The 14,888-nt window shown below is 49.1% G+C and overlaps 1 protein-coding gene across 1 annotated transcript in view; it reads right to left on the reverse strand.

The window, feature by feature from the left end:
* Window positions 1-14,888, reverse strand: part of lrch2 (leucine-rich repeats and calponin homology (CH) domain containing 2) — a gene marked incomplete at both ends in the record, with an annotated part of 35,954 nt that overhangs the window by 18,164 nt on the left and 2,902 nt on the right. Inside the window, 9 exons of the mRNA XM_084450472.1 lie at window positions 664-731; window positions 1,171-1,271; window positions 1,407-1,491; window positions 1,961-2,048; window positions 2,319-2,449; window positions 2,721-2,857; window positions 3,357-3,462; window positions 3,550-3,676; window positions 4,743-4,887. Of these exons, the coding sequence (XP_084306598.1) occupies window positions 664-731; window positions 1,171-1,271; window positions 1,407-1,491; window positions 1,961-2,048; window positions 2,319-2,449; window positions 2,721-2,857; window positions 3,357-3,462; window positions 3,550-3,676; window positions 4,743-4,887 (988 nt within the window). The remainder of the gene's footprint in view (window positions 1-663; window positions 732-1,170; window positions 1,272-1,406; window positions 1,492-1,960; window positions 2,049-2,318; window positions 2,450-2,720; window positions 2,858-3,356; window positions 3,463-3,549; window positions 3,677-4,742; window positions 4,888-14,888) is intronic.

Below are 14,888 nucleotides of genomic sequence, written 5' to 3' on the forward strand. Positions count from 1 at the left end.
AATGCACAGGACCGCTACTGTATGTGGTACCGTAGATGTGGGCTTGCTAACCTAGCGTCTCCTAACTCCTACCTAGGTCGAGTGATACCAGTAATACCAGTAATACCAGTGTTGCCAGTAACACTAGGCTGAGTCCGAAAACCTTTTCCTGTGTCCTCCCTTCGTCCACTCCTTCACTACCACTCAACCACTACCCAGAGAGGAGGAGAGGATAGGCGATGAAAGCTAATGTTATATGTTAGCTCATTCAAAGCCTATCTAACAGAAAGCAGTATGTTAACATTTGTGTAGGCTAAACTTGTGATGTCACGCACAGAACTGTCACAGCGTCAACTTTCCCCTTCCTCAGGAGTGTGACAACTTTCCCCTTTCTCAGGAGTGTGACATGCGCATTTTATTGTCTTATGCTTGTGGGCGTTGGGTTTTGGTCTCTGATTCGTATCCTCTGTGTTGGCGTTTTTCGGGAGGTGTCTGGAGGTACCTTCGGTGGCGTCCTACAGTATTGGGACAGCAGGCGCTATGAATACACTAGACGACCCCCAGGCACGCTCCTATCCAAGGCATAACTCGTCAGCGGTGATGGAGTGAAAGTGGTAGTGTACTTCTGGACTCACGGGATGGGGACGCAGCCCTAGTCTCTGACCTCCCTCTCCCAGGTCTTACCCAGACTCCTCCTTCCAGCTCTCCTTATCTTTGCTTTGGTGGGACTTATTAAGGACCTTCTCCAATTCCTGAAACATATGGGAAAACATGAACATCATAGGTAGAATAGGCGTGACACTCACTCAAAATCAATCCTGGGATCAGTATAAAAACATTGGGATGTTTTGGTTGCGAGGACCTTCACCAGACCTACTGTAGAAGAACATGGACATAAAGCTCTTACCAATTTATATTATTCCAAACCTTTTACCTTGTAACGTGTGATGTTTGCACTCCCCTACCTCACTGGTTCTGTGCTACTGTAGCTGATACACTATAGACAGTAAAGTGATGTACCTTTTTTTTTAAATAATTTTTTTTTTTTTTTTTTTTTTGAGGACAACATTAACCACATACAATTACAACATGTATTACAGTCAAAGACAACATTTTACACGCAACACAAAGACAAGACAAAACAAAACAACCACAACAACAAAGGCAGGATTAGGGAGGGGAAAGTGATACCTTGATGCAGGAGATGTAGGGGCTGCTTGGCTGCACGTCTCCCTCAGACAGAGCGCTGTCGTCCTCTGGGTTGGGCTCTATGAAGTCATAGGGGTCCTGGTCTAAGGGAGCAACACACAACACATCCGCGCTCGCTCAGAGACAAACATCAACACCATGCTGTTCTCCCCTCAGCGTGATGTGGGAGCAGACGGTGAGGTACGTGAGGAGACGCCTCCACCCCTGCCGGGACTCACCTCTGACTGAGTCCATCTTAGACAGAAGGGAGAGGGCCGTCTCCGACACCTGAGAGTGCAGGCTGATGGTGTCATCATCTGAGGGCTGGAGGAGAGGAGAGGAGGAGAGGTGGAGAGGGAAGAGGAGAGGAGGGAAGGAGAGGTGGAGAGGGAAGAGGAGAGGAGGGAAGGAGAGGTGGAGAGGGATGAGAGGAGAGATGAGGGATGGGAGGAGAGGAGAGGTGGAGAGGGATGAGGAGGAGAGGAGGGAAGGAGAAGTGGAGAGGGATGAGAGGAGAGATGAGGGATGAGAGGAGAGAAGGAGGGGGATGAGAGGTGAGGGATGGGAGGAGAGGAGGAAAGGAGAGGTGGAGAGGGAAGAGGAGAGGAGGAGAGGGAAGATAGGAGAGGGATGAAAGGAGAGGAGGAGAGAGAAGAGAGGGGAAGAGAAGACGGAGAGAGGTGGACATGAGCTCATGGTTAGTACTCTACAGGGAGGTCTAGAATCCGTATCTCACGCATGTCGTTAAGCGATGAGCTCGTTAGAGTCCGACCACAACGCGTTAACCTCTGACCTCTGTCGCAGACAGACGTTTGTCCCCGTTGTCACTGCCTATACCAGAGTCTGGCCCGTGGTTCTTGCTGGGGTAGAAGTCCTCCATGCTGCACATACAGGAACAGCATAGTAGTGAGTAAGTATGCAGCAGCCTGGTGATATGATTGGCTGTAAATGGTAAATGGACTGCACTTATATACAGCTGCCATGCTCATTGGGAGCAATTTGGGGTTCTGTGTCTTGTGCCTGTGTATAGACCAAGGTTATAATAGTTTTTCTTTTTTCATTAGTTTTTATTTTTATATCGTTTTAACTTTTTGTTTTCAATTTCAGTTTAGTTTTGATTAGTTTAAAAGCAGGTGGGGTAAGCAGCGTACCTGTCGGTCAGAGGCTGGGGAAGGCAGCGTTTGCCCAGAGAAGGGAGGTCCAGGGAGTCTGGCTTCTTATCCATCCTACATGCCTGGAGGTTCAGGTACTTGAATATGTGCACCTTGCCCTTCAGGCAGATCTGAAACACAAAAACATTCCGCTGTTGTTAGAATTATTCAATGACATCGCATGGGTTCTGGTTGAAAATCATAGAAAAGACAATACAAGTCTCCACTAGATGGCGCCGATGTATCAATATTTAGAAGGGGGTGGAAGTGTACTATGACAATACAGTATAGACACAGCTAGGGGGAAATGTTGGGTATCCACACAGGGGCACGCACACATGTATACACACTCGCACACACACACACACACACACACACACACACACACACACACACACACACCTGTGCAGGTGGAGACTGCATAGGGTTGTTGTCCAGGACGATGTGCTGCAGCTGCTTGAGCCTTCTGTAGGCAGTTGGGATCTCAGTGATCTTATTACAGGAGAAGTCCAGTCTGATGAGAGGCAGATCGGCCAACTCTGGAGGGAGAGAGAGAGAGACAGAGAGAGAGAGAGACAGAGAGAGAGAGAGACAGAAACAGAGACCGAGAGAGAGACAGAAACAGAGAGAGAGAGAGAGGGAGAGAGAGAGAGGGAGAAAGAGAGAGACAGAGAGAGAGAGAAAGAGGGAGAGGGAGAGAAAGACAGAAAGAGAGAGAGATAGAGAGACAGAGAGAGAGAGAGGGAGAGAGAGAGACAGAGGGAGACAGAGAGAGAGACAGGGAGATAGAGAGAGAGACAGAGAGAGAGAGACAGAGAGGGAGACAGAGAGAGAGATAGAGAGAGATAGAGAAAGAGAGACAGAGAGAGAGGGAGAGAGACCATGTGAGGACTAGCAGAGATAAAACCCTTGTTTCCTGTCCCGGATAGCTAGATTGAGAGCTGGATGGATTATAGCCAGTGATGTCCTCTAATGAGCCCCAGAGAAGCAGCCTTGGTGAAGAGGCAGGTATAGAGAGCGTGATGCAGACTGACTGACCCTCAGGCAGCATTTGAAGGCAGTTCCTTCTGATGTTGAGCTCCCGTAGACCCTGGAGCCTCCCCACCTGGGGGGGCAGCACCTGAATCTCATTGCAGCTGATGTCCTGCAGGGGGCGACGGAGAGGGGGCCTGTCATATTATGTCTACAGAGCAGAGTATCACACATACACACACACACACACAGTGCTCACCAGCTCCATGAGCTCCTTGGCCCTCCCGATCTCCTCAGGGATGGATATGAGCTTGTTGTTGCTCACCACCAGGACCCTGAGCGGCAGGCTGAACAGGTATTTTGGCAACGTTGAGAGAAGGTTCCGGCTACGGAGAGACAAGAACACAGATGTAAAGCACACGTGATGCCATAGTCACTCTGGGTCTGACTAATGTGTCAATAATATTAGTGTAGTGTGCATTACTAGATCTATCTAGACAGCCTGTATGTATGTATGTATGTATGTAGGTAGGTAGGTAGGTAGGTAGGTAGGTAGGTAGGTATGTTCTTTTCTTTTCAACCTTTCTGTAATTTTCTATCTATCTATCTATCTATCTATCTATCTGTCTGTCTGTCTGTCTGTCTGTCTGTCTGTCTGTCTGTCTGTCTGTCTGTCTGTCTGTCTGTCTGTCTGTCTGTCTGTCTGTGTCTGTCTGTCTGTCTGTCTGTCTGTCTGTCTGTCTATCTATCTATCTATCTATCTATCTATCTATCTAGTGACATGCAGGACCACAAGCCTAACCGTGTCTATGACATGAGCAGCCCAGTCTGAACATACATGCAATAGAAACAGTTGAAGTGGAAACTGCTCTATTCTGGTCTGTTCATGACTCTGTTTCTCTGTTTCTGTAAGCGTCATGTCTGCTGGTTTCAGTGCATGTTTCTGTAAGCGTCATGTCTGCTGGTTTCAGTGCATGTTTCTGTAAGCGTCATGTCTGCTGGTTTCAGTGCATGTTTCTGTAAGCGTCATGTCGGCTGGTTTCAGTGCATGTTTCTGTAAGTGTCATGTCGGCTGGTTTCAGTGCATGTTTTGGAGAGTGAAAGAGGAAACGATCCAGCAAAGTTCATCCTGTGAATTCACTAAAAAGGGGAACTCTGTGAGAGAGCAGTAAACCTAGACCTGCTTCTGGCTGGGAGATACCATGTCAACTAGACCAGGTCCCCGGCTGGGAGATACCATGTCAAGTAGACCAGGTCCCCGGCTGGGAGATACCATGTCAACTAGACCAGGTCCCCGGCTGGGAGATACCATGTCAAGTAGACCAGGTCCCCGGCTGGGAGATACCACACCATGAGACAGCAGTTCATCTAGACCAGGTCCCCGGCCGGGAGATACCACGTCACAACGAGGCCTCCGGCAGAGGAGAGGAGATGAGACGGTCGGCCACTGACCTGATGTTGAGATAGGTCAGCATCTGCAGGTTGATGATGGCTTCCGGGATGCATTTGATGCAGTTGTGGTAGAGATTGAGTGACTCCAGCGGGGTGAACAGACACACCTCCGGAGGGATCTCGCTCAGTCTGTTCTTGGACAGGTCTGGAGGGGGGAGGAGACAAATGGTAAATGGACTGCACTTATATAGCGCTTTTTCCACCTTAGCGGCACTCAAAGCGCTTTACAATGGCCTCTCATTCACCCATTCACACACACTCACACCCCAATGGCGGTAGATGCCGTGCAAGGTGCTAACCTGCTCATTGGGAGCAATTTGGGGTTAGGTGTCTTGCTCAAGGACACTTCGACATGTGGACAGTCGGAGCTGGGATTCGAACCACTGACCCTTTGATCATTGAACGACCCGCTCTACCAACTGAGCTACAGCCGCCCCCCAAGCAGATGAGGCTCATGAAATCCAAGGCTTGAGGTTTGCTTTGCATACAGGTACAGACATACAGTACCATTCTTTATCAAGCAGCTGTAGGCTGTGTGCCTAAAATGTGTTGGAATGTGCTAGAAGAGTGTAGCTGGTTTCGGAGAGTCTAACAGGAAACCAGTAAGGAGGTAGATGGTTCCAGGCAGTCGTGACTAATCAATATGACTGAGTGAGTGATCGATATGACTGAGTGAGTGATTGATAGCAACAAAGACAGGTCTGATATGACAACAGGTGTCTTCTCAGTCTGGTACACACACACACACACACACACACACACAGCTCCAGTCACACAGCGTCCATGTGGAGGTTCAGTCAGGTCTCGAAGTGTGTCCTGTATTGACCAGTGAAAGTGGTCTGGCACAGACTCTGTGTAATAGCTTCGGTACTGACTGACTTCTTGAATTCCACATAAAACAGAAACCTCTTCCTCATCAGGCTGTCCGTGACATCAGTCGATTAAACCTGCGTTCGAGGGGTGAATGATGGATATTAATACTGTCATTCCACCCTCCTGATTGTATGTTTGTGGTGCATGAGGACCACCTCTCTCTGCCCAGTGACTGATGTGACGTTGAGTCGGTCACAGACTGTCACTCCCATCAAGCCCGGCTGAGCTGTCTGGCAGATACGACTGCCAGCCATTTTAATTTCATTTCAAACCTTTATTTATACTTGTGAAACACTGAGGTTTCCCTCATTTAGTGATGACGAGTTCACACAGAGACACAAATCAACAAAACAAATGCAATGTACAATAATAATAATTAAAGACAGTTACAGGTTGGAGTACATAGCCAATAGAGCTGCTGTCTTCCTACAGATCCATGCATTCATAAATAATACAGCAACCCACAACTAGCAGCACTGCATTCACAACACACTGTAGGACTGAGCGCCCTGGTGTGTGTTCACTTCCCTGTAATAATCTGATATTCTCCCCCACAACGGTTTCATACACATATCTGATGTTCTACAGTCTGGCCGTCTAGTGTGTTCACCAGCTCAACTCTGGTGTCCCTGAGGGGGCAGGGTACAGGCCAGTGTGTGTGTGTGTGTGTGTGTGTGTGTGTGTGTGTGTGTGTGTGTGTGTGTGTGTCTGTGTGTGTGTGTGTGTGTGTGTGTGTGTGTGTGTGTGTGTGCAGGAGACTTAGAATCAGTTCAATGAAGGATTCTGGGAAGGCCCATCTGACACCATGGCAACCACACAGAATGCAGGAGGAAGTGTGTGTGGAAGACGCTAGATATGGCCGGACGCTGGGTGCTTGTGTGTACATGCGTCTGCTTCTGCATAGTACAAGTGCAAGAGCGCGCCTGTAATTGCGTTTTTTTTTTCTTTTACATTGGCAACCGATGTGCTTGCATGCGGGCGGGTGGGGGGGCTGGTTTTGCTGACCCAACTGGAATTTTTAATGAAAGTTTAAGACAGAGTTCCTCAAAAACAAACAGACAGCTGGCCCCTTAATCTGGCCTCATCTGTGTGTGTAGGGGGGTGGGGTTGGGGGGGCAGGGGGAGGGGCCTGGCAGAGTCAGCTGTGAGTAGTAACTGTATTATCTGTCAACACAGCTGACGGTTTAGACTAAGAAGGCAGACATGGTGGTACGAAGGCTCTCTTGCTAGGCTACTGAGAGAGAGGCCCTGGTAAGAGCTTATAGGTCTCTTGATACTTAAACCTCGTTGTTCCCATTATATCAATCTAAATAGCACATAAAGACTCCCGGAGTCTGCTTACATGACACAAAATCCAATTATTTCAATTATTTCACCATGTTTTTAGGGAATTAGCAGCTAAGCCTATCAGAGAGAGAGTACCCTGAGGAATTAGCCGCCACAGGATCTGCAGTCCAGTAGAGGAGGAGGAGAAGGAGGAGGGGTGGGGGACAAAAAGAAGGGGAAGAAGAAAGAGAAGCAGAAGGGGAAGAAGTAGAAGAAGAAGAAGGAGAAGAAGAAGAAGAAGAAGAAGACACAACAGACATAGACCACAGGACCAGGAGTGTGGTAGAGACAGCAGACATAGACCATAGGATCAGCACTAGCTCAGTCTTCCAAATAACATGAATAACTGCATGTGACAATGTCGGAGGTGGACAGGTCACAACACCCCTTAGCATCAAAAGCACAGTGTGTAGGTTAGTGGGAACCATGTTAAGGCGTGTGGTTCTCCCTTCCGCAACACAAGGATTAATCCAGGGTTCTCACCAGCCAACTGGCAACCTCAGCCTCCAGCCTACAAGATAACCTGGGCTTCCCATGAAATATTCAGATGCCAGTCCATTCGGTATGGTCCGCTCAACACTGGCACACAGGAGAGAGAGAGAGAGACAGAGAGAGGGAGGGAGAGAGAGAGAGGGGGGGGGGGGGAGAGAGAAAGAGAGAGAGAGGGGGGGGGAGAGAGAGAGAGAGACAGAGAGAGGAGCTCAGCCATGCATTCTGAGGCTGGCCTAGATTTTGGTTCATCTGGGGGAGGAGTGGAGCCAGCATCCCCATCAGGTCACACCGAGAGGTGGGCTAGGAAGAGAGGGGTGTCCCTCCCCAACCACACATCACACCCACACATCTGCTCTCTGCTACTTCTGCCTGCTGCATGTCCATTCATCTCACATCCAGGATAGGAGTCTATCTTTTGTACAGTATCCAGCTGGGTACCTTGAAAGGCGTCTTAAAGAACATTTTGACCATTTTTATGCTTTATTTTTTGTTATGCTTCTCTGTTGTTTTTCTGCACTTTGAAATTTGTTTTCAAAAGTGAAGTACATTACAAATAAAATGTGTTTTATATTACTGTTGTTATTATTATTCTTTTTTTTTTAATTATTATTATTTATGAATCAAATGTATTATAATTATTCTGATATCGCAGGCGTCTTCTCAGTCTGATACGTACGTACACACACACACACACACACACACACACAGCTGCAGTCACACAGCGTCCATGTGGAGGTCCCGTCAGGTCTCGGAGTGTGTCCTGTATTGATCCAGTGAGAGTGGTCTGGCACAGACTCTGTCTCTGTAATAGCTTCGGTACCGACACATGCTCTTCTTGAATTCCACATCAAACAGAAACCTCTACCTCATCAGGCTGTCTGTAACATCAGTGTATTCAGCTGTAGGGATGAGACGGTATACCGTTAAACCGTGAACCGCGGTATAAAATGTCCACGGTATTAGAACCGTGACATTCCCTGTGTTTACGGTATTACGTTTACGGTATTACACAATAATGCACTGCTGAAACTTCACATTTTAAGTTGCTTGCAACAGTTAATTTTGTAATTTAATATAAGCTTGCTATTAATAAACTGAGCTTTATTACAATAATTTGTATTTTCCATCATGTGTTGCACTGTAGTTCCTTCAAAGTAAAATACTTGTTTTTTTATGTGTGTTGGGTAGGTGAAATGCCATATACCGTGAAATACCGTAAACCGTACCATGTAACTAGATACCGTACCGTAATGCAAAAATCCATACCGTCTCATCCCTATTCAGCTGCATTCATTAGATTTCCAGAGTGAACTCTAATTTCATGGGTCATAAATTGGCGCATGAAATATGGACAGGGAGGTTTAGGGGGGCATTAATACTGTCATTTGGGGGGGCATTAATACTGTCATTCCACCCTCCTGATTGTATGTTTGTGGTGCATGAGGACCACCTCTCTCTGCCCAGTAACTGATGTGACGTTGAGTCGATCACACACTGTCACTCCCATCAAGCCCAACAGAGCTGTCTGGCAGATACGACCGCTAACCAATCAGCTGCTGTCTTCCTATACCTCCATCCATTCATAAATAATACTGCAACCCACAACTAGCAACACTGAATACACAACACGCTGTGGGACTGAACACTCCTGGTGTGTGTTCACTCCTCTGTAATAATCTGATATTCTACCTCACACCGCATTCATACAGCTGAACACTCGTCTCATCTCTTGTGTAATTGTCTAAGGTTAGTGTTCATTATTCTATATCTGATGTTCTACAGTCTGTCAGTCTAGCTCCACTCTGGCATCCCTGAGGCTGCAGAGCACAGGCCAGCGTGTGTACAAATGTATTATTATTATTATTATTATTGCCCACAACAGGGTTGTGCCACATAAACTTCACAGAGAGGAGTCTTAGGAGCAGCAACCACCGAATCCAAAGGCCAAAACATTGCAAAGATCAAATCTGTTCACCACTTAGAAGCTGTGTCCTTGTCTTGGGCGCGTGACACAACAGTGTCCATCAGAGGGACATGACTCAGCAGGATTCAGAGACTGTCAGCGGGGACGGTGATGGGAACTCCCTGTGACAGGGACACATCCAACCGTCAACCTCTTGAGTCCTGCGCCACTCAGCCACGAGCAAACAGGAAGTGAGGTCACGCGAGGGGCTGGGTGTGCTGCTCTACGCCCCTGGCCTGGCCAGCTGCAGCGCAGAGACGGGTGGGCTAGAAGGCCCTATACCTTGGCACACACACTGGGGCATCCTCCCAGACGCCGGTCGGCGCAAGGCTGCGCCACAGTCGGGGTTCGCGGTCACAAATCCTTCCTGTGAACGGCGCCGTCTACCACCGACCCTAAAAAAGCCCTGGGGGAACGTGGAGAGAACCGCCCCCGCCCGGCTGACCAGCTGGGGGAACGTGGAGAGAACCGCCCCCGCCCGGCTGACCAGTACTCTAATTTTATCTCACTTTTTAAATTGTTTTTCCTCTCCAGATAAATGTGCAGTTGCGTAGAAGAGCTACCTGCCTTAAACTCCCTCGCCGTTCGCCACTGTTGCTTCCCTGCCCGGGTCTTAACACACACACACACACACACACACATGTAGAGAGCACTGTTGGTGATGATGGTGACAGGAGGTTAGGAGTGATGATGTTAGAGACAGGAGTTTAGGGTTGATGACAGAGACAGGAGGTTAGGGTTGGGGCTGTTGATGATGGATGATGAGGGTCTCAGCTGCTTACTGGGGTAAGGGTAACCCCCCCCCCTTCAGGGACCAGCCTCCACACCCCTCAGCCGGGTCAAACTCAGTAGAGATCGTGGAGAGAGACCGAGGTGGGGGAGCTGATGGCGTGTCACACTATATATCACTCCCACTCAGAGCCGGAGCACGTATCACACACCCCTCCCCTGAGGCCAGGCTGCAAATGGAGGCGCGTTGGGCTGCCTGCTCCTCCAGACGTCAGCGGGGATGAGGGGAGAATGGAGCCAGAGCGTTGTTCGGGATCAGTGGGCCCCAACAGGGATGCAGTATCCTCCCTTCCCTGTTCTGCATTCCCTCCCTCCACTCCCACCCTGCCCTAATGTGAGGGGTTTCTACTAGGGCTGGGTTAAAAAAAAAATGGATTCATGAATCCCAAAATCACGAATCATGAATCCCTGAATCAAATGATTCAGAATCGATTCATGAATCCCAAAATCGATCTTTTATTTAATGAATGAATGAATAAATGAAGGAATGAATAGTTCATTAATTCGTTCAATGATTCATTCATTCATTCATTTTTGGAAATCAGTATCGATACCCAGCCCTAGTATTGATGTGTTGCATAACTTGGCAGTCATGTAATTAAGGTTACAGCTAAAAAAACAAACAGGTTTTAGTAACACTAACCGAATCGATATTGAATCGACTCGAATTGAATCGTGATAATCAATTCTGAACCTTGTGAATCGGAATCGAATTGATTCTTGAAATTCAAATCGATACCCAGCCCTAGTTCCTACCCGTGAAACCACAGCCCACACGGACACGGACGCATAGGAGCCTGTAAATACGCCGCCCTGTGTGTTCACCCTGTGAGACGCATGCTCAGATGCTGCTGTGGGGTCCCTGGGTTCTGGCCGGGCTGGACGGGTCGGGTGGGGGTGGAAGGTTCTGGAGCCAGATGAGGGCAAGTCACGGACTGACACGGCCGTTACAGAACCGGGCCAGGAGCAGCACAGCTCCTGATGCACACACACACACTTTCAATCACTCTGCCTCTTCATGGGCGCGGACATACACACAAACACGCACATTGAGCTATTATTCTTTATACATTGGCTTCATTGAAAGAAACTCATAGACCAATAGCAAAGAACACACCAACACACACACACACACACACACACCAATTACTGTAGACAGACCCCCTAATAATGAGCTTTAAGCACTTAACTCAATTCAGCACCTTGAAAGCTTTGGTTCCAATAAGCCTCGCGTCACCAGTCTCTCCTCGAGGAGGAGAGCCTGGTGTCTATTTACTTCACTGCCTTAAGCCCGCCCCTTCTTCCGGCTCGAGCCTGTAGAGCCCGCCTCCTACTTCCGCTTGCTTTATTTACATCGATGGAAGAAAACATGGACATACCTGAAGAAATATTTCAAGAAATCATGGAAGAAGTGTGCCGGATACATAATATCACACATTTGAAGCCACTGCAGCGTCTTAGCCTCCGAAATTATAGATACAACAACTGTTCTTCTTCCGGTCCAGACCGGAAGATTATGCGATGCGTCATCCTAAGCGCTTCCCCTCTAGACCGGCGAAACAACTGCGAAAGAGACAGGCCCCAGCCTAGGTTCCAATAGACCTTTCCGACCTGTCAGTCACGCGGAGAATAATAACCAATAAGGTTGCTTGATTTCTTAGACCCACGCCTCTTGATGTCCCACAAACAAAGCTTGTCCCACGTTGTGTTCATAGATTAGACATTAGTTTGAAGGAAATGGTTCTTAAAACATACTGAAAACCTGCCTGCAGACCGGCCAAATAAGCTGTATGATATTCCACACCTCCCTCCACGCATCAGCGCCCACACAAAAAGCTACGAAGCTAGTAACGTTAGGTGCTTGATGTACAGTAGCTAATTAGCCCATAGCTAGTAGTTAACAGATTATTCTCACAGGCTCATTTTCTAAGAATGAATGCCACTAACTTACTCACCCTGCTTTACACCCTGATTTTGTCCTGATGAATTTCAATCTTGAGTTTGTGAGGCGTCTTTGCCTTCCGCATAGCCAGTGTGAAACGGCCATGGTCATAGTCCCAGAGACCAGACCCTTGACAGTCCCAGAGACTGGGCCCTTGACAGTCCCAGAGACTGGGCCCTTGACAGTCCCAGAGACTGGGCCCTTGACAGTCCCAGAGACCGGGCCCTTGACAGTCCCAGAGACCAGGCCCTTGACAGTCCCAGAGACCGGGCCCTTGACAGTCCCAGAGACCAGGCCCTTGACAGTCCCAGAGACCGGGCCCTTGACAGTCCCAGAGACCGGGCCCTTGACGCTGCGAGGCAGCCAGGCTCCCATCTGTGTGTGAAGGAGAGCCCCCCCGCCAGGCTCGACAAAGGCAGGGCCACTCCTGAGACCCCCGTCGGCTCGACGGGAGAGGGGGTACGGAGGGAGGGGGCTTTTGTGGAGCTGTCCGTCTACAGCCCCATCCCTGCCCCTGACCAAACACCATCTGCGGCAGGGGAGGACAGGCTACAGGCGGGAGCCGGTGGACAGCGGGCCGTCTGTCCATCTGTTCATGCCCGCCGCGGCTAGTCCGCCATGGCCTGCCAGCCCTCCGCCACCCCGCCTCCTCCTGCACGTCTACCCAGACAGCTACGAGGTCAAAGTCCACACGTCAACGGTCTAACTAGTGAAGAAGGCTGGAGGCAGAGTCTGGCCAGAGGACAGGGTGAGCTGGCAGGGTGTTGTGGTGTGAACGCAGATTAAATTACTGTCGTCCCGAACCCTAACCCCCCTCCCCCAAATCTTTCCATGATGTTTCAGACTTGACGTTATTGTCAAGAGGAATAGACATCAATTAAACACTGTGGCATCGAGCTCCTACTATCTATGTCTGCCATCGCACGGTCACCCTCCAGGTTCATGGGCTGGTTAATTAATCTCTTGGCCGAGGGTATTGATCTGTGGGGTATACGCCTGGGCGCAACATGGCTGCCATATAACACAAGGCTATAGAGGAATGTGACGGTGGTGGACGGGAAGACACGCACAAAGACTATCAAAGTCTACATGTGTATTCTTCTCAGTACATCTTTGCTGACAGTGCGTTTCCCCGTACTATGCCACGTTGTGAAAGAACATGGAGCTTGAGGGTCTCAAGGGTTGACTGGGGCTCCTGGCCTAATCTGATGACTATCTCCCCAGCATTGGATGCTGGTGGAGATGACCTGTGGGCAGCTCCACACACTCACACACACACACACACGCACGCACGCACACACACACACACTTCCACGCACACACACACACACACACACACACACACACACACACAGGCCCGCTGCAGTAATCACAGAAGACCCAGTGCTCAGAATGAACACATGTTCCCCAAAGATAATCACATTCAAACGGCCAGAGATAAAAGAATACAATTCTGTCCTTAATAGAATTCTCCCCTGAGACAACAAACACATTATATATAATGTATATTCTGTAGTCTGCATTCTGTCCTTAACAGAATTCTCAAGTCTAAATGCATAACACACTACTCTCCTCTGCTCAGCTAACAAAACCCTAAATCCCCTTATCTCAACTGCTAAACAAACTCTACACAATTGAGTATTTGTTGGAAATAATGAGGCCACATTTCAGGTATTATTATAGCATTCGAAGCAACCACAGGCAAACAATGGCGTTCCAGGAGAGGAGCAGAGCCCACTAGCAGGTATGCTGGGAATGTGAGACGAGCTGAGGCAGGCTGGAGCCCACAGAGCCCAGAGGGAGTAGTGGAGGACTGGGGCCTGAATTAGCAGTCTTGCCACCCTCAATCTTCACTCACTCATGAAAACCCACCAGTAGTAAGGGCTGTATGAAGCTAGAAGCCTCCACAGATCCCTAACCCTAGCCCTGATCTGGACCACACTTTTTGACCACCTTTGATCATCGGGGGCGGCTCGTAGCTCGGGAGGTAGAGCGGCCGGCTGGGGATAGCAAGGTCCCCGCTCCTGGAAGTGTGCCGAAGTGTCTTTGAGCAAGACACTGAATCCCGAAATCGCACAGTACCTAGTACTGTCGCCTCATAGCAAGAGGATCTCCGGGCCTTTCTGTGTGGAGTTTGCATGTTCTCCCCATGTTCGCAAGGGTTTCCTCCCAAAGAACCCAATATGAAAAACATGCGGAAGAACAGATTCTCTTCAGTCCGGTCCCTGACCAAGACTTGGACTATGCACTTGGACGATGGCTGCTGGCAGGGAACATTTTCCACTGGCGACCCCCGAAAGTTGCATGTGTGTGTGTGTGTGCGTGTGTGTGTGTGCATGCGCTGTGTCACCACTCACTATATGGAATGTGTGTGTCACTGTGTGGAAGAATAAAGCCCGGGTCCTATAATTTTCTAAAGTAATTTTTTATCAAGCTTTGATTTCCTGTCAGTCAGTCAGTCAGTCTGTCTGTCTGTCTGTCTGCCTGCCTGTCTGCCAGTCTGTCTGTCTGCAGGGTGTGATGGGGGTGAGGGACAGGTTGAGGAAGGGTAAGATGGGGGGAGGGAAGGGGTGAGGAAGGGTGAGACTCTGCTCTCCTCTGCTCTCCAGGCCTGAGACTCTGCTCTCCAAGGTCAGGGCTTCAGCTTACAGCCCTCATGCATTCCCACGGGAAAACAAACGGACGACAGCAAACAGCAAACACACACCTTTGTGTGAGTACTCCTCTCACCCTCTTTGTGTCTGTCTATTGCAAACACCAC

The sequence above is a fragment of the Borostomias antarcticus genome, assembly GCF_949987555.1.
Source record: "Borostomias antarcticus genome assembly, chromosome: 15".
Lineage (NCBI taxonomy): Eukaryota > Metazoa > Chordata > Actinopteri > Stomiiformes > Stomiidae > Borostomias > Borostomias antarcticus.